Source organism: Rhamphochromis longiceps, linkage group LG7 (assembly GCF_057381845.1).
Source record: "Rhamphochromis longiceps isolate RC_006_pf linkage group LG7, R_longiceps_female_GT1.1, whole genome shotgun sequence".
NCBI lineage: Eukaryota > Metazoa > Chordata > Actinopteri > Cichliformes > Cichlidae > Rhamphochromis > Rhamphochromis longiceps.
Window position 1 is genome coordinate 15655722 of NC_140563.1, and position 26240 is coordinate 15681961.

At 42.5% G+C, this 26240-nt stretch overlaps 1 protein-coding gene across 2 annotated transcripts; it reads left to right on the top strand.

The window, feature by feature from the left end:
• Positions 1–8803: 8803 nt before the first annotated feature.
• On the top strand, positions 8804–25731 carry LOC146665059 (neuroplastin-like). Of its 2 annotated transcripts, XM_085412495.1 has the most exons (9): positions 8804–9238; positions 15714–16067; positions 17397–17565; positions 17649–17743; positions 18474–18595; positions 20543–20813; positions 22430–22451; positions 24416–24492; positions 24779–25731. In XM_085412495.1, exons 1-8 carry the CDS (start codon positions 9148–9150, stop codon positions 24474–24476), a joined length of 1185 nt encoding a protein of 394 aa, XP_085268621.1. In that variant the 5' UTR covers positions 8804–9147; the 3' UTR covers positions 24477–24492; positions 24779–25731. The 2 variants fall into 2 exon arrangements, with proteins under 2 accessions (XP_085268621.1, XP_085268620.1); XM_085412494.1 differs by lacking the exon at positions 15714–16067 and having other exon boundaries at positions 8838–9238.
• Positions 25732–26240: the final 509 nt, after the last annotated feature.

Sequence of the window (26240 nt, forward strand, 5' to 3'; positions counted from 1 at the left end):
TATCCCCATTCTGTTGCTCGGTTTCAGCCCATTGATAAACAACAACAAATCCTGGTCTGAGTGTGGGGGATTGTCACATTTTCTCTATCTAGTTTCCAGCTCCACAAAAAAGTGATTTTTTTTTCTTAAAAATATAAATAAAAATTTTCAATCAGTTAAGCATATTAGAAAATTGACAAGACATGCCCTAATGTAAAAAGAATGGTGATAATTATTGTATCAAGAAACAATAAACCTTTCATCTAATTAGAAATCCCAGTCTTCAATTAATTCAATACAAAATATTACATAGAGTGCACTATACAGGTCATCGGATGTTCAAGATGGGCTTTACGTCTACCAACAACTGCTCACACTGCCAAACCAATTCACCGGACAATTATATCCACGCTCTTTGGTTCTGTCCACCAGTTCAGAAGTTTTGGCGCGAGATATGTGAAGACTTATCGAAGTGTCTGAAATGTAACATTCCAACTTCCCCCTTAGTGTGTTTGTTGGGCAGCTTAGATAATGTCACTTCAGAAAAGAATATCGCCCATATGGTTTTCACTGCCCTATGCATAGCCAAGAAAACAGTCTTCATGAACTGGAAAAATAAAAATAATCTTAATTCTAACCAATATAGAAATTATCTATTAGATTACATTAGTCTTGATACAGCCTCTGCCACCACATCAGATCAATTGCTCTGGGCTCCTTTGATCAGCTCCATCACCTAGTGGGGGTGGGGGGTCATAGTTTGGGCCCGCCTTCACTGTTGTGATTGGTGTGGGGGTAGGGACAGGCTTAGGGCGTCGGGGGGGTTCCCCGGAGGCATCTTCCTTGGGGGGCTCAACCCGGGGTAGCGGTCATGTCCGGTTAGGGGCTCTGTTGGCTCTCCGGTGACTGTTTCCTCGCGGCTGCGTGCAGCGGGGCTAGGGGAGGGTCTGTGCTGACGGACGTGGGTTACTGACCTGGTAGCCTGGCTGCCCCTGGGTGGGTCCGGGATGGGCGTGAGGTTCTGGGGGCGCTCCGTCTCTGGGCTGGGACCCGGACCGGGCCTCGGGGGCTTGGGTCCTGGTTGGTGTGTTGCCGGGGTTGTGGGCGGGTGGGTGCATGGGGGCCCAGCCCTGGAGCAGGGTGCCGCCGGTGCGTCGAGCCACCTGGGGGGCTCTTCAACTGGTGGGGGAGATTGTCACATCTTGCAGGAGCTTTCCTCTCCTCAGGAGCTGCCTCTGCAGGAGGGGGAGATACAGGAGAGGTGGAGGAAGATCTCAGCCTGGGTGTTTATTGTCTTATGTAGTCTGGAAGATGAGTGGATGGTGGGGTGGGTGCAGTTTTCTCTGTGGTGGGGTTGGGTGGACTGTCCCGGGCTCTGTGGGGCCGGGCGGCGCTGCTGCACTGGGCCCGGTCTGGATGGGCCTGGGCCCCCTTTCCCTGGCGGGTCGCGGAGTATGGGGGTGCCTACTGGGGTCAGCGGGGGAGCTGGCCCCAGGGAGGGGTCACCTGCCCCTCCCTTCCTTCCCTCCCCATCTCCAGCTGCCTCCCTCTTCCCGCTCCACCACAACCACCCACACATGCAGGGCCTTGGAGTAGGGGTATGTCACCAGGGTGCAGAGGAGGCTACCCCCCCCCCCCCCCCCCCCCTGTCCCCTTCTGGCTGCCTCTGCCTCAATTTTATCCCACAACTTAGACATTCACATTACTCACACTCTCATTACACATACATATAGGATCTTGGGGGTGGGCACGATACACGGAGTCCAAAGTACCATCAGGGTGTACACCCCACCCCTGGCATCGTTGCCCACCTCTCAATTTTAAATACACGTAGACATTGAGGGCTAGCAGGAGGGACCATGCGCTTACCTGCTGCTCTCTGGCAGGTAGCTCCAAGCCCTCCTGGGTTTTAAATGCACCTTAGAACACACATGCATCAACATTACAATGAGCGGGTGGAGGGAGGTTCGGAGTCTTCTCTCACCCCCGTTCTCTGCGACCTGCTGGAGCAGGGGGGCTAGGACTAGGAGGAGGAGTTGGCCGTCTGACTGCGGTCTGGAGTGTGGAGCCTTCCTGCTGCTGCGGAGTCGGGGCGGTCTGCCTCCCCCCACCGCAGGGAAAAGGGAAACACCACCTGGGTCTGGGTGCAGTTCCCCCCTCCAGGGGCGGGGGCACCTAGACCCGGTTTGTAGAGTACGCTTGGGGAGTGTGATCGTGTGTACAACGTCTCTTTATGTATGTCTCCACGTTGGTTGAGTGTGGAGTAAGTGCATATGAGAGCATGAGGGTGGGAATGGATGTTTGTATCTGTGTGTGCCTGTATGTCTGTGTCTATATGTCAGGTTGGGTGTCAGGCGCCACCTCTCTGGGGACATCTCAGGCCCTCCAAGGTTTGGAGGCCTATCTCCCCCTACCACCACTTCCCCTGCCAGTGGCGGACCCCCTCAGACATCGGTGCGTTGGTGGTTCTTTGTGTCCGGGGGTGGGCGTCCAGGTACACACCGGCTCACTCCTTGGCGGCCGCTTATCGGGGCCTGGAGCCTGGGGCTTGCTCGGGCCACTTCGGAGGTGGGGTGCCCCCGGCCTCTCGGCCTGGGGCTCGGTCACTCAGGCGCAGCTGGCTGCCGGCGGAGCTCACGGGCGCGTCACTGCAACTCCCCCTGGCTTCTGCTCCGCGGCTGCTGAGTGAGCCCTCATCTGGGACTCTCCTCAGCTCTTTCCGGGACAGTGGCGCAGCTGCCCCTCTGTTGGTCTTCCTTGGTCTCTTGTGTTCTGGGGGCCTCTGGATGTCTGGAGTTTTGATCTCCTCCATACCTGCTTCACGCCCTGGAGGACGGGGCTGTGGCCCCCCCACACCCTCTAGCAGATTATTACATGAAGGAACCTTTTAAAAAAACAAAAAACAAGCGCGTCCATGCTCACAGGTGTACACACGGGTGATCACACCCACAAACTACACCCTTTTTGGCTCCTACCTCAAAGCACACTGTGTGCTGTTGATCTTATGTGCTGCACAATAATGTTTAATATTTAGTATTTACTGTCATATTCCCATATATCATTGTGATGTTGTTTATTCTATTACTCTTGTTCTCTTCTGCTTGCTTTCTTTTTTCTTTCTCAGCAGGTGATCCAGGTGATTGATATATGCATTTTTTTTCTCTGCCCGTTCTGTTGGTTTTTGTCTTTTGCCCTTCTCCCCCGTCCCTCTTCTCAGCTGTTTCTCTTTCCCTCTTTCTTTCTCCCCTTCTTTCCCCCAGTCAAGTCTGTCCCGTATTCAGTAAGTGAAAATAAAATAAACAATAAAAGGTGAATCAAATGGACCATTACGGCAAGGCTGGGATGGTCAGTTTGGTAAAGTAAATCCGTTGGGCATCTTTCTTTGCCTTTAGACAACAATTCTGATGGCAAAAGAGCCAAACGGGACAGGCCAAAAAAAAAAAAAAAAAAAAAAAAGGGCAGGGTTGTCTGGTTCTGTGGCGTATGAGCCAACATAACTCTGTGATGATTAAATGACAACAAATAACCGCAAAGTTGTTTTTATAAATACTTTTAATTACATTATACATGTTTGGACAGCTATTTTCAAGGGGTAACTATCTGCAGTACAGACTTTGATGGAGTGGAAATATTCTCACACTTTCAGTCCAAGCTTCTTCTCTTTTTTTTTACATGCTTGTATTTATTAGCCTCTTTAGTTGACACAGAGACATATGCAGTTTTCACCTTCACTTTTTCCATCCAAACTTCAGCTGAAAACGTGCTGTAATTGGTTTGCCTCAATGCTATGTTGTTCACTTGCACACAGATTTTCCATACGCATGCCTAGTTATTTGTGAATATCTGACCTATAACAAACAGCTGTTGGCTGGCTGCTTAGTTCTGCCTCAGATGAGAGCAACCTCTTTGCCACAGTCGACATACAAATAAATAAACCGTTTATTTATCAGGCTTTTAAACAACATCGAGCTCGTTATACAGTCGTTAGGATGACTTGTGTCATGCATCAGTTTGAAATGTCATCTTGTGACCTTATTATCCCCCGTTGTTGTGATTAAACCTGTATTTGTGACTCTCTTTGCTTGTGTGTGCGCTTGTCTGCAACAGGTGTTGATACATATAAAAAAAAAAAAAAAAAGGTATCGCACACCACAGCCGCTCTATCACGTGACCACACTGATCCAACGTGCTACGGTTATAAGCCGAGTTATGCAATGTCGCAAGTTTTGTGAGGTGCTTTTTTGATATTTAATGGATCGATTACATTTTTTATTTCTCTCCGATATCCGATCCAGTAATTTAGGTCAGTATCGGACCGATACCGATACGTAATATCGGATCGGTCCATCTCTAGTGTGTAGTGAGGGGTTTCATAGCCTTAAAACATCTATAATAAAAAAAAAAAAAAAAAAAAAGAAACAGTGGATCATCTTTTTTACTGCATACTTCTTATCTTCTGCGGCTTCCCCAAAAAATACTGACATTGTCAGCGCCACCCCCGCATTCACCGTGAATGAAAGCGGACTTTTATAATGCATAACAAAAATAGTGGTTAAATACACCCATAAGCGTGTCGGGCACTGAATGTGGGAATACCGGTAGTTATGATGATGAACGAGCACAAATTTGCCTTTTTTAATAAAAAGAAAAGAGAAGAATCACTCGAGGCAAGTAGTAACTTTCTTTTGCAAAAGAGTAATTTCTGAAAATACAGTTTCAACTCAAAATGACATTATACTGATTAACATTAGATTTTCCTGCTAGTCTTGGCTGATAGGAAGTGTTCTTATTGCATAGTAAATAATAACAAGAGTCCAAACAACTGATTACATCATGTTATAAGGATGAAAGAAAATGAGAAACAGTATCGTGTTTAGTGTATTATACTAACGTCTGATGGGGTAAGGTAACACTCCAGATGTCCTGTCCAATATATATTACAATTATTACATTCTCACATGCACCTCTGTTTAGGGATGTCTATTAATATTCAGCGTTTCAGTGCATGCTTGAAAACAGCTTAAGCAAAGTGTTGGACCACCAGAACAGCATCACTGTCTCTCTGCAGTGATTCTCCAGACGTCTGAAACTTTACTGGAGGAATGGAACATTATTATTTTAACAGATGTCTTCTGTTTTGGTATTTTGATGGTGATGGTGGAGAGTGCAGCTCAGTTGACTGACAAATTGTACTGTTGCAGTCTTACAGGTTCCAGGGTTGCATAAGTTTTGGTTCTTGTTTTGAATTTATAGTTGTTTTTTAGGTGTTCGCGTTAATCAGTGTAGTCTAAGGATAGTTGTCCGTGCCTATGTGTTTATATAAACACCTGCCTTTGCCCTCACTTTTGTCTGTTTACTTTCCCTCCTGTATATTTGCTGCTGTTCCTGTGAACTTTCTGTTATCTGGGTTTTGTATTTTGCCTACCTTTGCATGCTGCTTTTGGGTCATCTCTTCACTTACTGGCCAAAATGAGTCACACTATTTTCATACTCAGGCTTTCTGACTGATGATCCTGCCACTTATGCCCCAACAACGAACCCTGTTTTAAAGTCACTGTGAGAAATCGTCCATTTTTTAAAAGTCAGAACCAACTGAACCAGCTCAGCAGTTTTATACAGCAGGCTGAGAAAACCTGGATATAAACTGATTATTGTGCTAGTGCATTCCTTGTATTTCTTGACCTATATATTCAGGTTTTTAAATCTGTTATCCATCTGTGATATCTGGGAGTCCAGATGACCCACTTTATGTGGGACTGTGCACCGTTTTTCCTGTCCCCTCATCCCACACTGAAATGCCGATGAAGGCAAAATGACAGATATGAATTCAAAAAGAAATGTACTGATCTAAACAGGCATACCTCATGAATACCAAAGGTGATTATCACAAAGAAAGGGTGTATACCTCACCCCTGACGTCGTTGCCCACCTCTCAATTTTAAATACACTTAGTCATTGAGGGCTAGCAGGAGGGACTATGCGCTTACCTGCTGCTCCTTGGCAGGTAGCTCCATGCCCTCCTGGGTTTTAATTGCACCTTAGAACACATATGCATCAACACTACAATGAGCGGGTGGAGGGAGGTTTGGAGTCTTCTCCCACCCCCATTCTCTGCGGCCTGCTGGAGCGGGAGGGCTAGTAGGAGGAGTTGGCCGTCCGACTGCGGTCTGGGGTGTGGGGCCTCCCTGCTGCTGCGGAGTCGGGGTGGTCTGCCTCTCCCCACCGCAGGGAAAAGGGTAACACCACCTGGGTCTGGGTGCAATTCCCCCCTCCAGGGGCAAGGGTACCTAGACCCGGTTTGTAGAGTACGCTTGGGGAGTGTGATTGTGTGTACAGCGTCTCTTTATGTCTGTCTCCACGTTGGTTGAGTGTGGAGTGAGTGCATATGAGAGCATGAGGGTGGGAATGGATGTTTGTGTCTGTGTGTGCCTGTATGTCTGTGTCTATATGTCAGGTTGGGTATCAGACGCCACCTCTCTGGGGACACCTCAGGCCCTCCAAGGTTTGGAGGCCTATCTCCACCCACCACCACTTCCCCTGCCGGTGGCGGACTCCCTCAGGTGTCGGTGTGTTGGTGGTTCTTTGTGTCTGGGGGTGGGCGTCCGGGTACACACCGGCTCACTCCTTGGCGGCCGCTTGTCGGGGCCTGGGGCCTGGGGCTCGCTCGGGCCCCCTTTGGAGGTGGGGTGCCCCCGGCCTCTCGGCCTGGGGCTCGGTCACTCAGGCACAGCTGGGGGCCGGCGGAGCTCACGGGCGCGTCACTGCAACTCCCCCTGACTTCTGCTCCGTGGCTGCTGGGCGAGCCCTCATCTGGGACTCTCCTCGGCTCTTACTGGAACAGTGGCGCGGCTGCCCCACTGTTGGTCTTCCATGGTCTCTTGTGTTCTGGGGGCCTCTGGATGTCTGGAGTTTTGATCTCCTCCATACCCTCTTCACACCCTGGAGGACGGGGCTGTGGCCCCCCCACACTCCCTAGCAGATCATTACATGGAGAAACCTTTGGAATGCAAGCATGCTGATCCACACAGGTATGCACACATGGGTATTCACAGACGCGGACTAAAGCTTTCTTGGCTGCTGCCTCAAAGCACACTGTGCGCTGTCTATCTTGCGTGCTGCACAATATCGTTTATTATTTAGTAAATATTGATATCTATGACTAGCTAGTTTATTGTGATGGTGCTTTGTTTTCTCTATTATTATGTTGCTCTTTGTTGTTTGCTGTCTCCTCTGTTTGTTTTTTTTGTTGTTTGTTTTTTTTTTTTTCTCCATACAGGTGACCCAGGAGTTCTTTTTTTTTTTTTCTCTCTCTTCCCCCCCCTTCTCACCGTCTCTTCTCCCCTTTGGTTTTCTTTCTTTCTCTCCCCCTCTTTCTCTCATTCATTCCCCCTGTCCTATTTATTAAAAAAAAAAAAAAAAAAAAATGACAAAGGATGAACTGAAGCTCTGCCATCACGTAATGTCGCATACTGCTGTTTCTGATGTCATTTAGAAAAAAAAAAAAAGAAAAGCTGCTGAAATAACTCTAAGGTTTTACTTTTCTCTTTTATTAATACAGGAATTTAATTACTGACTGAAGAAGTGGTGAAACAAATCTTTAATTTACAATATAGAGTGTTGGCAACAGTTGTTGTCATTGGTTGCGATATAAATAAAGCTGAATTGAATTGTTTCTTTTTATTTGATATGTAGATGCTTTTTTTCACTTACATATAATTATGCAAACGATGCAAGTATGGTGATATGAGTACAAACTCTTGGTTAATACGTTGTTCAATACACTGGTTCAATCTCACATTAATGCAAATATGTGATCAGCCAATCAAATGGCAGCATCTCAGTGCATCTAGGCACGATCAGGACAACCTGCTGGAGTTCAAACTGAGCATCAGAACGGAGAAGGAAGATGGACTACAACAGCAGAGGACCACACCAAATGCCACTCCTGTCAGCTGAAAACAGGAAACTGATACTACAATAATGCCTGGTCTGGTAGAGACAGAATTGAGTGTTAACAACATAAATGCATTCATTCTTCTTGACTTGTATCAGTTGTTCAGGCGGTTGCTGGTGGTAAAGTGACGTATTTGCATCCCTTTGTCCATCCCTTTAAAACCACAGAATACTCATTTTCTAATGGATGCTTCCAGTAGGATAACACACCATGTCACGAAGCTCAGATCCCCTTGAACTGGTTTCTTGAACGTGAAAATGAGTTAACTGTACTCACATGGCGTCCACAGTCACAAGATCTCAATCCAACAGAGCACCTTTGAGGTGTAGTGCTACGGAACATTGGCATCATGGATGTACAGGTGATAAATCTGCAGCAACTGTGTGATGCTGTCATGTCAGCGTGGATCAAAAATAATGTTTCCAGCACCTCATTGAACCCATAGCACAATTAACGCAGTTCTGCAGGCAAAAGACACCATACTCTTTGCCCCACATTCATGATGTAGAAGACCAAGTGACTTGTGCTTCTGTGCTGTAGGTGTCAGCCTGCCATTAACCTATATTTGCTCAAAGAGAAATTGGATTAAAAGTTTGCGTAAAGCCACAGGTGCTGTTGGGTTCAAGGCTTAGTCAGCCCGAGTGAGAACCTGCTTGACACAGGACACGGCTGCTCAGCGAGTAGCTACTGAAGGATGAAGTGTCAAAGAAACACTCGCTTCTGATTGGTTTGCAGACACTGTAGGCGACAACGGCTTAATTTGACTACAAGAAAGAAACAATCGCAACTATATTCTAATTCTTAAGGGGCTTCGTACAAAACAGGTCTAGCAGTATACATATAAATACCATGGTTATTATCTTATTTCAACAAAAATCGATTTGTGCTTCACTTTTGCCATTGGACGCACCGTCTTGTCTCTGCGCTCCTCCAAGATCTCGCGGGATTAAAGATGTAACGGGTGGTTAAGAAAAAAAAAAAAGGAAAAAAAGGTGGTTCGGTATCTGCACCGGGTTGTCAGCAGAGCGGCACAGGTAGCCAGCTGCACCTCTGTGGGCTCACGCTCGTCTACCTAGCGACGCTTGACTCAGTACGTGACACGACTGGGGAGTATCTGGAGGTGCGAGCCTCGGCGAACCAGCCCGCTCCATCATAACCGGCGCAGGTCACCTTAGCGCTCTCCTACCGGCATTTTCCGTCCACCGTCTCCGAAGATGATACCTGGCAAACGCAGAGCTGCAGTCATGATCTTCTCGGTGGCGATATTTGGAGCTCTGATGCTGCAGTCCGTCTCATCTCAGAACGGTAGGAAAGCTCTCCCTATAGAAAAACGCAGCGTGTTACACATCATGGTGAGAATGCGGTTTTAAGGGAGGCACTGGCATTGGCTGACTTTGATGCATTAAAAAAAATGTTACTTTAAATGAATTACTGCAAGATTCCTCCAGCCTCATTAGATAATCCTCTGTTTCTGACAGAAACACACACCAGAGCGGATCGATTGGCGTCTTGTTGGCCCAGCGTTAGAAAAGAAGGGTTAATAAATCATTAATGGGCTACAATCTGTACTGCTGTAGTGAGCCATAAGGAGGCCTGTGCAGTGTCCCTAAAATGTCCTTTGAAGTGTGGAGCTGAATACTGAGCCGATACATGAGCGGTTCAGGCAGCAAGGACAAGTTCTGTCCACGGGTAGGATCGTGCCACACTGAAGTTTAAAACCTGTGATGCCAGCACACAAACACTCTCTCACATGTCCAGTCAACATGCTGTCACGCGTGGGTCTGCTCAGAAATGGCAGGATAGGGATCAGGAATTCAGAAAAAATAAAATCCTCTGCTACAGAGTGAAATAATTGTATGCATCAGTGCAGGTCCTTGTAACATAGGCCCATGTAATTATGTAGGACCTTAGAAGCGCAGCTCTGTAAATAGCATCAGTCCATTTTGCTGCATGTTCCTATTTTTAGAGCAGAGATGCTGCACTGGGAACTATGGCTTTAATGTCCTCTTGCAACAGTGAATCTGTTAACTCTTTGCTGAGACGTGCTGCACTGCAGAATGGCATTGATTTCCCAGCGCAGCTCCACTTGCCCAATTCACCCTCAGCTCGTAAACCTCATCCCCCCCCAAACTGATTAGGGCTGTGTAACCCCCCTCTCAGTCCACTATCTGTTTGTGTATACTGTAAGCGTGCAGTGCTTCTTGCATTCCTTTGCGAGCTCTGTGTGCGGATGAGTGAGAATGGATTGAGCTCCGGCCTTCCCCGGAGTGGTCCATGTGTAGGATTGCATTACACATCTCCTCCTATACTGTGCGCCCACTCACAACATCTCTTCTCCAATCAGAGCTGACAAAGCTCAGACTTCTGATTAGAAATACTGGCTTTACATCCGACAGGAGGAGGTAGAGATCAATCTTCTTTATTGCCTTTCAAATATTGTAGTTTTCTCTCTTCTTCTTTTTCTTCTTCCTTTCTTCAGATTGCGGTCACACAGAATATTAGCAAACACTGCTGCCAGTCACGTCCCAGAATCCATTTGGCTGCTTATATGTGAAGCTATATCTCAAAAGATTAATACAACAGTATATCATGTTGCTTCCTGTCGAGATGCGTTATCCCCCCTCTGACACCAAATATCAATGTTTTTTCACAACATACAGATGCTCTAAATCACAGGTGTCGAACTCCAGGCCTCGAGGGTTGGTGTCCTGCAGGTTTTAGATGTGTCCTTGATCCAACAAAGCTGATTTAAATGGCTAAATGACCTCCTCAACATGTCCTAAAGTTCTCCAGAAGCCTGGTAATGAACTGATCATTTGATTCAGATGTGTTGACCCAGGGTGTTATCTAAACCCTGCAGGACACCGAGGCCTGGAGTTCGACACCCCTGCTCTAAATAGATATCAATCCAGTTTGATTTACCAGACTCACTTCTTCATTTCTCTTTGAGCTAATGTTTTAAATGAAGTGAAGAAGGAGAAGAAACTGACTCACATGGGGGAAAAATCAGACTGCCAGTTAATTGAATTGGTATTTAATGCAATAGTAATCTGTAACACAACAGTGCACAGATGAAATAAATGATTCTTTTCCCAATGTATCAAGATCGTATCTTGTGATTCCCAGCCCTACTCTCTGTGGACGTATGAGTCTAAAGTGAAGTTAACATAACAGACTGTTTAAACAGTCTGAAAAACAAAGTAATGTTTTATTTTCAGAAGCTAAAAAATGATATTTTGTGAGCTATTTCAGTTTGAGTTGTAGATTTTATTGTTTCAGTACCTGATGAATTGGCCAAATTACAAATAATTTGCATTACATTTGTAGATGTTTCCAGAGACTGAAAATGATTGTGTTTAAGGAAACGATTTAAACATGTAAAACTAAAAGATGTAACAATGTATTGTATTATAATAGAGCAAATTAACAAAAGCATATAAAGCACGATAATTGCCGGGGATATTAAATATCAGTTGTTTTCATTGCCCAGCAATCCATTGATTATTACTCTCACTTGGCTAAAAGATTATTTGGTCAACATATGGACGAAGAAGGGAAAAAGCGGGGAACAAATCTCATCACAGTTTTCCGAAACATAAGACGATGCTGACATGTTTCTCATGAAAATTTAAACCCCGAGCAGCTGAGGAGCACACAGGAGAGAGAAAAAAGCTAAATCCTGCAATTAAAAGGTTGGAACCAGTGAACGGTTTGTATTTTTGACTGGTAAATGACAGAAACCATTACTGATCACGACTAACCACAATTGCCCACATTTATTCTTTTTTTCTGATAATTATTGGATGGATGCATTGTTTCATCTCTAATGTGCATTTCTGCTATATCTAACATCAAAGGCAATCCCTACAGGGAAATGTAAGAGAAGTAGTGCCGTTTTCTGAAGCCCCACGATGCATATAAAACATTAACATGCTTGAACAACACAGTTGTCAAATTCAGTTTAATCTGATTGCATGTAAGTATAATTATTGTTACTATAACACATCAGCTCCCTTATGTTGCATTTCAGTGCTTCGAAATGTTTATTAAACTATATCAAAACATTTAAGACATATATATTAGAACCATTTTCACTGTGCAGTTAATGCCGTCCAGCATGTGAATGTATGTAATTGCTGTTTTCTTCAGTATGTGTTGGAACATAAACTGGGACTGTGGCCAGAATTTCTTCATTTTAGACACATTTAAATTGGATTCGTCAGACGATTCGAGGTCGTCTGCTGTCAGTTTGTGCTCTTGGATTTGCAGTTTGAATAATAAAACTGAAATTGGCACACAGTGTCATAGTGTGGATCTGGACAGGAACAAACACTCTGATAAAGGACAAAAGAAAGTTAGGACTATTTATATACTGGACTGATGGGCAGGTGGAAACAGGTGAGGAACGAGACACAGCTTAACCTAATCAACACAGTTTATTGCAAGCTGAAAGTAAAACTAGAGTGAGGAACGGCAGAAAGGTAACCTTCAAAGCAAAAGAGGGAACAGCTCAGAAGACAAAGGGTAAATGCAGCGGCTAACAAGAATAACAAACAGTGGAACAGACGCTAGTAGAAAGACAAGAAAGAGGAACAGATGGGGAAAAACAGAGGAAACTAAAACTGCTGCAAAGAATAAAAATAAACACCTGAACTTGAACTGAAACCAAACTGAAAGGCTAAAGGTTTTAAAAATAACAGCAACAACAACAAAAAAAACACGAGTCAAAAAGTGAAAAAGTGCAAAAATATAAAAAATACAAGGACCAATAATGCACAGATCTTACCAGAAAAAGCATATAAACACAACATCTAAAGACCAAACAATTATTTCATTGAGAGAACAAAAGACACACACACACAGGTGCTTTATGCACATTAAAATTCAGAAAGAATTTAGAAGCAAATTGGGAACACAGACAATGAAAACGTTAGATGGCAATAACAGATTTTTGGACTGTCACGCTGATATAGCGTATATGAATAGATCTCTTGATAATAAATGTGATGTGATTTGCTACAACAAGTACAATTTTACAATGTTGCATTGGGTTTTTATACGTTTAAGTGTGAAATAGGCAAATTATTTCCTTTAACATGTCAATATGAACTAAATGTTCTTTGCACAATGTTATGGCTGTTGAGTTTAGCACCATTTGTTTTTAGATTGGTTGCCTCCCATCATCAAAGGTTTATGATGTAATTCTGTCTTGCACCAGATACAAAATCTCTCAGGAAAATCACTAAAAAATGAGAAGACGATAGCAATTTTATTTTCCCTGGCATTCATCGGTGGCGTTCCCTAAGCGATGGAAATAGCGCAGCAGCAACAAGCGCAGTAACTGTGGAAAGTAACAAATTAAAGAAAAAATTAATTGGAGGGGATAAAGGAGGTGAAAAAATAAAAGTGAACCTCAGTCTTTGTGACAGCAGTACAGGAAACACATCTCACTGTGAGTAAAAACAGATTCATTGCTAACAGAAGGAGCTTTGATTTGTGGCTCAAATAGGGACTGTGTAGATAATTTAGGCCTTAATGAAAAGGACAAACATTACAATTCTCCACAGTTTGGTGAGCTGTCCTCGCCCAGCTCATGTGAAAAGAAGCACATTTTGAAATCCAGCTGGAGTAGCATAGTTTTCCACCCCTCGAAATCCCGGGCCCGCGTCAGTCATGAACGTTCTCGCTGAGTTGCACCAGGAATGTGACCTTAAGTTGCATTCAAACTTTGAAGTGCTGTGTGAGAACTTTATCTGTGGACATCATGTTTAATTTAAGATATTAAGCTAGCTTATTATTCACTAATGGAAAAAAAACATCCCACACATTAGACGCACACAAAACTAAACCGAAATCCTCTTGACGCGAGTGGCGTCATTCGGACATGTGCTGTACAGTGGTGTGCGAAGACGTGGCTACTGGCTCAGCACTTTTAACATGTCTACTCTGTCGGAGTTGACAGGGTCTGTCTCTCAGCATTTCTGCGATAAGAGCTGAGGGGCTGGCTTTAGGTTTCAGTCATGTTATTTGCTGGTTTGCATGTATGAAGGAATCTTTATGTGCACACTGTATATGTTCTGGTCTTCAGGAGCCCGTTGCAGGCTGTGCAGCAGAGTCTTGTGATGTCAGCAGCTTGACACAGAAACCAGGTGATGGTCTGTCTCATCTGGTTGGCTGTCTCTTCTTCCTACTTTGTTGCCGTAGAGTGCTTCTATGGAAACGCAGGGGGTCTATCACCATGTGCCCACACACTCCCCAGAGACCCAGAGCTGAGGCTTCTATAAATCTCTTGTCTCTCTGCAGAGCCTATAGAGCGTGCATATAACTTCCACCTCCATGATTAAAAGCATTTACATTTAAAAGGGAGACATTTCAATCCAGTCAAATTATAAGCAGCTTGTTGTATCAGTGTCCTTGTTATTCAGTAATTACATAAACACGATTTTCTGAGCACTGAGATATTTTTATTATACAGCCAAGAAAATGACAAGGTCGTGTGGAGGACTTCTTGATGTGAGCGCTGTGCGAGCCAGGCGCAGTTTTATATGATGCCATTAATTGCACAGAACCAAGTGAGAGCAGCCTCGCAGGGCCGTCCCAGAAGAACTGAATTAAAGCTTCCCAGGAATAGCAGCAATAATAGTTTAGACAGATCTGGGGTTGTCTCTTTTTCCCAGAGCAAAAATTGTCAGTGTGATGACTGATGGCTCATCAGAGGTGAAACTGTTTGTCAATGAACTGATTTGTGACTTTGCATCAGACGCCATCACATTGCGCTGGGCTCTGGTTGAGAGCGAATGGTCGCATCTGATTTGTTTTTTCATATTTTGTGTAATATATACTGTATATATACAGTGGGTGCTTGTTGTGAACATGGTGAAGTTGGCTTAAGGTGAGAGGATTTAAAACGTCTTGAGCTGACAGACCCAAGATGAGATGTATAAAAGGATTATTTTAAATTTGGTGTACGATTTGTGCAAAAATGTTTTTTGTAGCGGTTCACACCAACCGCTAAATTTTGCAGGAGAAATTTTCAGCATTTATTTTTTGGACTAAAAACTCGATTTTTCACCGATTTGTTGAAATATGTGCAAAAGAGACGGTAATACAGATTCAACTTCTTGATCAAACCAACTTCCTGATGTTGTTTCCTAGTTAGAATAGGATGAACCCAAAATCTCAATCTCTTTCTTCTTTGATTTAGATTCAGAACGCACTGTGGATAAAAAATAATGCTTAACTGAAATCTGTGGGGTGATTGTGTAACAGCAAAGTTGGTAGTAGAAGAATTACTTACAAACCAGGAACCTTTCTTTAGTCAGATTTGACTGGTGTCCTTATTCATCCCTGGGACTACTGAAATTAAAGTTGTGCCTTGAGGTGGCTACAAGTGGTGAGACTAGCTTCAAGGATCCTCTGATAACAAGTCCCTTTTCAATTGGGAAAAACTAATGAGTGCCAGATTAATTAATGAAGGGAAATGATGATATTTGCAACTTTAATCTGAATTTATCAACATGGCTAGACATTTTATAAACCAGGAAATGATTAGATTAATTGGGGAGTTAAGCAGCTGTCATTTATTCATTTATTTATTTCTAATTTTAACATAATTTGTCTGTTCTGTTCATTATTTTGCATTTGTTGCTGTTCTTTTCATTTGGTCATGTCCTTTGTCTGGCTCCTGTTTTAATTTAACCTGTTACTTTCTCACCTGCACCTGTTTCTCCTCTTTTGTTTTGCCTCTGGACACGCTGCCCCCGTAAACGACCACCACCAGCACCGGCGGGCTTTGTGAAATCACCTCTTTCTGAGACTAAGCTCACAGGTGACACCTTTGAGCTGTACTGTGACGTGGTAGGTAACCCCACCCCCGAAATCCAGTGGTGGTACTCTGAGATCAACCGAGCCGACTCTTTCAGGCAGCTGTGGGATGGTGCCCGGAAGCGGCGGGTGTCCATCAGCACCGCCTACGGCATCAATGCTGTGAGCGTGTTGGGGGTATCGCATCTCACACTAGACGATTCTGGGACATACGAGTGCAGAGCCAGCAATGACCCACGGCGTAATGACCTCCACCAAAATCCAGCCACCACCTGGATCCGTGCTCAGGCCACTATAACAGTGCTGCAGAGTGAGTGGTCAGTGTAGAGCAATCCTCCCCCAGTTCCTGTGTGATTCAGCCTCCATCATACCTCTCCAGAGGAGCAGTAGCTTCCTAAGTAGGTGCCACCCTCCCCCACAGACCTGAGAAATGAGGAAAAAACACCATCCTCTCATCTTCTTGTTATCTTTAGTAAGCAGAGCTGAGTAGTATTCTTTTAATGCTCATCGCACATTTCAACTCTTACTTTAAATAGAGCTCACAGAGCCCAGTTTTTTCCTTCTTTTCCTCCCTTTTCTCCTCTTTTCTTCTAATTTCCCAGAATTATTCATTATAATTGTGGTTTTTCTCTCATTGTTGTAACCTGCTTGGTATTTGGCATTTGGTATCACCTTCATCACAGCCATGTTTTATTTGGAGAGTGATAGCACGTCTCATTTCTGACTCATATTAGCGCTAACAGTAGTTTCTTGTTTGCTCACCAGAATCACAGTGCTTTTTCTAGAGACGTGTATCTTCTTCAGCCTTATAAAAGGACAAAATGAGGGCCAAATCTCCATACAGTTTTTTTTCTTTTTTTTTTGGGAGGGGGGCTGAGTACCTGCCAGCACAAACCTGCAGGTGCTTTGTTGCAGACGGTGTTTTAGGCCATGACTAAAGATTAAGAGCTTCACTGGTGTCTAACTGTGCAAACAAGACATAGATAATCAGGATTAAGCAGAATACTAACTCTCCAATTAAGATCTTCATTGTTTAAAAGCCAACTGAAGCGAGCAGCTTCGGCAGGTTACATTTCTACGGGATGCAAACGAGGAGGCAGATTTCAATTGTTGTAAGAGGTTCATTTTAAGGTAATAAATCTAATCTCTAAATTAAGTGGAGGGATATTTTCATGAAGCTAAATAAGTTGTGGTAAGTCCAAAGAATTGGTATAAATAACATTAGTGTGCTTCATAAAAAATGTTCTGGAGTCACTGTAATGTGAAACCTGTTTTTATCCACCTGCATTGTAACAGATGTATACTTATCATCATGCCTCACACAAAACACATCCAGCTGCTATAATTAAACCAAGTGCTTCTCCAAAGCTAGCCTGTAATCCAAAAGCTGCATTTTGTTCTGTAAAGTTATATTTGGTAATGTAGTTGCTCGAATGGGTGTATTTCATGTCCAGCTACCCAGAAAGTGAATGGACCTTTACTTCAGCAGGCTGGGATGCCCAGAATAATTCCTCCCACTTTAAACTATTCCTGAGCATTATTGAAAAACGACTAGTCGTCTGTAGTGTCTGAACTCTACATCTTCCAGCGCGCCTTCACCCACTACTTCTGCTGTGGCTGAGCTACGCTTCTCTTGCAGAGCCGTCCATTGCTGCCTCTGAACACGTCACGCTTCCAGTGGAAGGAGAAAGCCTCACACTGCAGTGCAACCTGACCAGCCCCCACAGCACCGTCCAGGAAAGCTTCTGGATGAAGAACGGCGAGGAGATCCCAGAAACGCGTGACTCAAGCAAGAACACTGAGTACAGGTCAGCTTTTTTCACGAGTCTGAGAGGAAGAGGTGTTTAGCAGCCTGGCGTGCGTTCACGTGAGATGTATTTCTGCTCCGCAGGCTGAAAAGACCAAGAGCAGATGACGCTGGAGTGTACATGTGTGTCTACAACTTCAGCACGACTCCTTCGGCCAACGCCACCATCGAAGTTAAATGTAGGTGTTGACTGGCGAGCTAAAGCCGTCTTTGCAATTTTGAGGCCACATTAGAGATGCCACCAATAAAAATGGCCTTGAGCACTTGTATCGCTGTCATGTGAGGACCTGTGATCTCAAACGGCTCTGCTGGCTGCTCAGGGGCAGCCGGTGCCCTTGACACCTCCATCAAGCCAGTGCCCGGCTCAGTGGCAGCAGATGGTGTCTTGTTTGTCTGATGGAAAGGGATTATGTAAAATCTGGTCAGCCTTTTCTGCTGTTGCATTGCAATGGAGGTAAATTGGATTTCAGGGGCAGTTTTCTTGATATTATATGGGGCATTTCTATTATTGCAGTCCGTTTTATAATATACTGAGTAATGCACACAGTTTATGGTTACATTGGCTCAAATACTCTTGCTAGATTAAATGTAATGCTTTATGTTTGAAGTTCACTTTCATACACACAAGTGTTCGTCTCTGCAGTGTAAAAAGACTATTGGAATGACTCCTGCTTTGCGCTTCAGTGCTTTATTCTTAAAAAAGAAAAACAAACTGCTGTGCGTGATTTACCTCATGTGACTGTTTTTTAGCTTTTACTCAGATTACTTCATAAATGTGCAATGTGGTTAAATGCAATACAGCGATCAGTGAGAGCATTACTATCAGTTTCAACTTGGAAAAATAACAAAAATTATATTATTATTGTTATTTTTAAAAAATTAATTTCTCAAATGTGTTTTGTGTTTTAGCTGCTCCTGAGATTGTAGGCCACAAACGTAGTGAGAATAAGAACGAGGGCGATCACGCTATACTCCACTGTAAGTCTGTGGGTTATCCTCACCCTGTGTGGTCCTGGCGCAGGAACGACAAGGTATGTCATATGAATTTAAATGATACTGCTTAGATATCATTTGTGATGTTTAGATTTTATGATTTTAAAAAGATTCTAAGTCTCATATGTACAGCAACTGGTTTCAGTGGTAAAGTAAATCTCCTGTTAGTAATTGAGACTAGCTACCTAAGCAGAAGGTCACCATTAAGAACACTTAAGGTTAAGAGGTCCACAAATCCCACAGCTGCAGTCTAAGGATTTTATGTGTTTGACTTACTCTAAATATTAAAGCTCAACAAGAACATTTACGATTAACAGAAACAACAAATGGAAAATATTGTAGATCGATTCTTTAATTGATCTACAATAAATGGAAAAATGAAAACGTATCCAGAATAAATATAAACCCACCGGTATAACAGTTTCACCTGAAAAGTATCACACTCAGGCACGACTGTTGTTTTTCAGTCTGATTTTATGTTTTTTTTAAAAAGCCCATGGTCATAGAAAGTTGATTAAAAAACAATAGCTAACCTTTCAAAATAAAAGTGAAAATACTCTTTTCAGTTTATTTTTACTTTAGTATAACTACATTCATATACAGGGTGGGGCATTTATATGGATACACCGTAATAACATGGGAATGCTACAGTTAGCAAACTGTTTGCCCCCTCACATATACTAATGTGCCACAAACAGGACTTTAATATCACCAACCATTCCCATGTTATTACGGTGTATCCATATAAATAGCCCACCCTGTAGTTAAAGCTAAGTTTTATTGGTAAAAATCTATTTAAAAGATGCTATTGAACTCCAAAATGAAGTAGAAAAATGGATGTTTTTACTCTCCAGCTCCTTGGTTTAACTAGTGTTGATCTGGAGGTAGTTCTGCTGGCACCAGTCTACAAAGCCTTGGGTCAGTTCTCTGTACTCCTTGTCGTCCCCATCAGTGATAGCATAGATAAAACCAGGTGCTTGAAACAATCCTCATCTCAAAGGTGCTCCATTGGATTGAGATCTGGTGAATGTGTAGGTCATTTTAGAAACAGTGTACTCATTGACATGTTTAAGAAACCAGTTTGAAAATATCTTAGCTTTATAACATGGTATATTATCCTGCTGTAAGGAGCCATCAGAAGACGCATACACTGTGTGGATCGGCAACAACACTCACGTAGGTGGGTGGTGAGTCAGTGATGCTCTGGGCCAAGAAAATATCCCCCACACCATAGACCACCACAACAGCCTGAAATGTTGATAAAGGGCAGCATGGACCCAAGCCTTAATGTTGTTTATGCCAAATCCTACCATCCAAATATTCAGGTAGAAATTTAGTCTCATCACACCAAGCAACATTTTTTCAACCCTCTATCATCCAATTTTGGTGAGCCCATGCGAACTGGAGCCTCCGTTTCCTGTTCTTAGATGACAAAAAGCAGCACGTGATCTTCTGCTGCTGTCGTCCATCTGCTTCAAGGTTGGACATGCTGTGCGTTCAGAGATGCTCTTTTGCATACCTTGATTGTAATAAGTGGTTATCTGAGTTACTTTTTATCAACTCTAAGCAGTCTGGGCATTCTTCTCTGACCTCTGACATCAACACTGCATTGTCACCCAGACAACTGCAGCTCATCCTTTTCAGATGATTCAGAGATGGTTGTGTGGGAAAACCCAGTAAATCAGCAGGTTCTGAAATGCAAGTGGCTTAAATCACCTTTCTTTTCTGTTCTGATACTCAATTTGAACTTCAGCAGGTCGTTTTGACCATGTCTACAAGCCTAAATGCACTGAGTTGCTGCAATGTGATTGGCTTATTAGACTTTTGTGTTAATAAGCAGCTGAACAGGTGTACCTAATAACATGTCTGGTGAATTTATAATACTCCATGATCTAAACTAAGGCACAAAAAACTGTCCATGTAAAAAAAAAAAAAACTCTCACTGCCAAATCACCAGGATGATTCTCTTCATTCCCTCTTCGTAGGACTTTGAAAACTCAACACGCATCTACATCGTCAGCAAAGACAACTACACAGAGCTCCACATTCTGAATCTGGACATTAATGAAGATCCAGGGGTGTACGTCTGCAACGCCACCAACATGATTGGCCACACTACTGAGAAATCTGTGCTGAGGGTTCGCAGCCACTTGGCCCCCTTATGGCCTCTCCTGGGGGTTTTGGCTGAGATCATCATCCTGGTCATCATCATCGTTGTTTATGAGAAGCGCAAGAAGCCAGAAGATTTACAAGACGGTGAGTCACCGCTGATAATGCTTAGGAATGTTTTATTAGTCCATCGTTTAAATATAACTGGGGATAGATTAGCTGCCTTCAGCATACAAATGAAATACCTAATGGGTCTGTCATGTGAAAAGGCTCTGGTGTGAGCTTTAAGGCATTTCTTCCCCAGGTGCACCGGCAGAGTTGCCTGACACTGTGCCCATCGCTGTGCCCGCATTCAATAATTCAGGCAGCGAGGCTGACCCAGAACGCAGACACTGTTGCACCTTGTCAGGACAATATCATGCCTTTAATATTCATGAGAAATATGATACTGCAGTGTTGAGGAGGTGGGCGGTTTCAATTATTAATACCTTTCCAGGGACCTTGTAGTGTCCTCAATGCAATGTCCCTAATGCAAACTTAACAATGATGCTCGTAATTTAGCTGTGAAACCTGGGTATGCCATCCTGCAATTTTCTGATAGCGCTGAGCACTTCATTTGAGAGTCTAGCTACGTCATATATTATGCATTAATGGTATTTGGGCAACCTTTTCCTCTCAAACAGAATTTTGATGTTGTCACCTGCTGATTAGCTCTAGCACCGAGGGAATGACTGACACCTAAGAGCTGTCGGTGGTATTCACTAACGCCTACAGTCATTGCACTTGAACGTTTTCTCAGTACGGTTTATTATTTTATCAGAATAGATTGCAGAATATGGGAGCGATATAGTCCCCTCGAGAATCCGTACAGCCTTTAAGCAGCAAATCAAGACGGATGCAGATTGCTTGCTTTCGTGAATTGTTTTACTTGAAACTCTCGGACCTGGTTTCTCTTCTCTCCGCTTGTTGCATATATTTTAAAAGATTGTTTTAATATCTCCCATCCTCCCCTTTTTCCAAATTGCCTAACGTAAACTGTGTTTGTGGTAAGTGAGAGACTTTGCATGCCTCGTGAATTTCAATAAGCATTCAGCCTCGTCATCCTCCCGTCTGCGGCACATTATAATCAGCACTTTTAAACGTTTCAGTTCCAAATTTTAGGTTTTTATTTGTTTTGATGAAATGATTATGCCATGTCTTTGCATCACACTCATAAACATAATCACCGCAGCAGAGAAATGGCATGTAGCACTCTAAGGAATTTGAAGTGTTTCGTCACTGTTTGAAAATGCTGCGCTGAGTTATCACCGCAGGGCTGATAATCATGGACCTGCTTCTCGCTAATCTCCTTGAGTGAGCAGATGTTCTTTGTGAGCGCTGCTTGTCTGTGCATGACTACAGTATTTTTTTTCCCCAGTTTGAATTCTGCCTGTTGTTCTCAGTTGCTCGTGCATTTTATTGTGATGTTTAATTACACTCTGTGTTTTGTGAGTGTTCTCATGAGCTACTTTTCATTCTGCATCGCAGCCATTTTTATATATATATATACACACACATACACACACAGTTTGCTCCTGTGTTACTTCACCTAGGCTATGTTTTTATTTGGTAACAGTCTGTACTTGGAAACCACAGACGTAGAGATTCTTAGGGCACTAAATGTCAGCTTTAAGCAAAACACCTCATCAGCGTGTGCAGCTTCTTTGCGATTATTTTATTTTTTTTGGTGTTCATTTCTCCATATTTTCCTCTTGCTGCCACAGATGATGATCTAGCTGGACCAATGTAAGTATAAACATTTCACCTCTTACCACCTTATCTCTGTTTAGCTTGGTAAAGTAATGTGTGTTTTGTTGTAGATTATCATGATGTATCTACTCCAGACAGTCTGTAGAGCTCACTGTGAAGTAGTTCCTAAAACTGGGTCACAAATAACGGTGAGCATCATGTCCTAGTATTTCAGATAAATCACCGGATGGTATTTTAAGGTCAAGTTTGGCCACTGTTGCTGTGACTGACAAGTTGTCTGGATTAGGAAAGTCCTGCTTAATCCGCCCATGTTTGGCAGTGAGAAGCAGTATGCATTGTTTATTAAATGTTTTTTTTAACACGCCACAACGTAGTTTTAGGCAGATGTGTGATTTAAGGCATAGTTTTGTTCTTCCTGTTTCCCCTCCTGGCTTCAGTAATCTATTGATAGGTGTCCTGGTAACCTAAATTTTAGTTACCTAGTATCTTTTTTAAGAGGAAAAAACTTAGCTCACTGAAATGCACACAAAAAAAGAACAGAAAAAACTCTCAGCAGGTAAAAAATTATGTTTAAAAATGTTTTAAAAATATTTACATAACTGGTCCTGGGTCTGGTTTTGTCCTTGCTGCAGTCAAAGACTGAATGTAAAAGATGGAGGTAGCCTCAGATCTAAAAACTAATCTAATGCGAGAGTGCTATATACCTGCATTCTCTTTAATGGCCAGCAGGGGGAAACAAAATGTCTATAGAAGAAAAAACTAATATGCTTCTTACATGACTTAATACCTCAGTAAACATTTTCCTTGTGTGTTTATGGTCTCATTCACTAGTTTTAAGTCGTGTTAAAGAAAATGTGATGTTAATTTTATAACTTATTGTCCCATTTAGTATAAAATACATTATAGCATGGGCGTCAAACATAAGGCTAGGGGGCCAGAAGTGACCCAGCAAAATATATATAGGAAAGGCTAAGAAGTGATCTGCAAGACTTTTCTGTACTTTTACATTTCTAATGTAAAAAACTGACATGTGCTGTTGAAATTGTACTTCTTTATATTATATTAAGATATCTCGGGGATTAAATGTGTAGTTAAATGTCTTTAGACTGACAGAAATTGGAGTTTCACTCATTTGGCCCACATAACTGGGCCAGACTCGGCCCTCGGTGTAGAATTAGTTTGACATCCCAGCATTATATAGACTTAAAGGTTTAGAGACTAGACATGACAAAAGGACTAAATGACAATCCTCTGGCTATGTCCATCTTTGATATACAGTTTATGGCTGCAAACAGTAGTAGTAGATGTTTTCATCAGTGGTTGCATTAATAACCCTGAGCCATCATCAAGGCATCAGTCAACTGTCAACATCAGTCAGTTTCATCTATAAATAAAATGATGGTAAATTTCTACCACAAGCTTGCAGATGTTAAAATTGGTTAATTAGCAGCCTGCAGCGTTTATTTTATGTCATGAAACAGAAAGCGGAGCATTAGCTATTTTTATTTCATACACGACAACAATCATTTTACAGTTGTTAGGACTGAGATCACTAGTTTCTGTGTATGACATGTGTTCAAAAGTTTATTTAAATTAGGCTCATCTCTGTTCAAGATCAGCTTCTTGATCATGTCCAAAAAATTTTTGCCAAGAGACCAAATATCAAGCGAGCTGATTTATATTTTTCCCCCTATGAAGGATCTTGTGTCATTGTGAGCGTAGGTAGCTTCATGAAAAATGATGGGTCACCACCCAGACCGGTTGATATTTGATATTTGAAGTGTCCAATCATGTGTTTTAAGACAAAAAGCAGCAGCCTTGCTGAATAAACTGTAAAGGTGCATGAGAAGATAACCTTGAATTTGAGATTTGCCATTTATACCACAAGGCGGTTTTTTTGGAGGTTTTTTTAGGGATTTGATCACAGAACTGCTTGATAACACCTCATATACGCTTTGTTTGAGATGACAGCTGATTGTGTGTTTTACTTCTTTGTAAAGGAAAACTAACTCGACCAACAACCACAAAGACAAGAATCTCCGCCAGAGGAATACAAACTGAGCAGCCTGTCTGCTGAGTAAGTATTAAATTATTAAGAGAAGCCCTGATAATAAAGACCTGTGGCCACAAACCCAAGATGACTGATTTAATTTAATTTAATTTAATTAAGTGTAATTACATAAAACCAAATGAGAACAACAGTTGCCTCAAGGTGCTTTATATTAAAAGGTAAAGACCCTCCAAGAATACAAGTTGACTATACGAAACAATAACTGAATGCTTTTGTCACGCAGGATAACTCATATATACTAATAGATCGCATTTACACTGGGCTAACAAGCTGAATCTTCTCTTTTCTGCAGGTCTCATTACACATGTATTGACCATATGAAGGTAAACAAGAATGGACTCCATACCCGTTGTTTATAGGACACATCTGCCATTAAAAGTATGGTTGTGGAGGAATTAAATGAGGCATGCCTTATGATTTTATTGTGTGAGGGTGTGAGGTCAGGAGGTACCCAAACCATTATAGAATTGTTAACATTATAACCATTGTGACTGCATGCGGTTGTTGACGTTTATTATTTTTCCCCATGCTCTTAACCACTAATTTAACATTTTTACTACTTCTAAAAATAATGCATGCAAGACGTTGACCTTCTGTTTGCTACAGAAATGGCTTTTTTTTGGTTTTATTTTGTTTTTTCTCTGAGAGTGGCTTCATTTTAATAATCTGTACTGTGTGTTTTAGAGGAAAAACGACACTCAGCAAAAGAAAATACCACCGTAATCTGGTATGACAGATGTGTACAGTTTTATCATCCTGCTGCATACCATTGGTTCATTTTATCCGACAGTATCTATTACATTTAAGGGCTTTGCAATGTCCCTCTAAATTTGATTAAGATCTACTGTATGTATGTACTGTATGTATTAAATCATAATAACTATGTATCAGATCACCGTTAATATAAAGACTATCCATATTATATGATGCACTTAAATGTTGAAAAGTATGAAAAAAAACCTGTATAAAAGCCTACTTTAGGAAATCTGTACTAATCATTCTAACGTATTATTTTATAATTATGTGTATTGTACAGCATGGCTATTATCCTATGCAATTATCATCCATATCAGTATATGGCAAATCATTGCAGCTTTTGATTTCTCTGTGACAAAGCTTTAATCTAGTAGGATCACCGTAGAGCGTCGATGGCACACAACACAGCTGCATGAATTCTCGACAGCTTACGTGGGGCAGAAAGGAAAGCCCGCGTCCGAGCTGACACATGTGAAGCAATTCCAAGATCCCGAGTCATTTTTAAAAATAAATATCTTTAAAAAATCAGACATGTCTGGCAAATCAGTTTCTTTGCAAAACACAGAGTTGTACTCTTAGTCACATGGACTCTCAAAAGTGGAGAACAGCTCCATCTAGTGAGATTTCAGGAGGTCGAAATGGGGAATGTAGTGATGAACATCAGAGCAATAAAGACCTGCAAACCGTGAGGAAAGTGTTCGGGGGTACGTTTAAGTCTTACGCTGTGAAAATCAAGGATCAGATTAGATATGAAAAGACAGAAAGTAGTACACGGTGAAAGGACTTTGAGTGACAGCCGAGGGATGAAGCTGCCTTTCTTTTTAGGATTAATGGAGGATGCCACTGAGGTCACGTCTTGAAATGAAGGAAGGGAAATGAGTTTTAAACAGCAGATTCAAATATTCAGAGGGCTCGATGTTTAGAGTTCTGTTTTATGGTGCAATGTCAAATACTTTGACTTTGTAGTTCTGCCACTGTTGAGGGAGCTTTTTATAAGT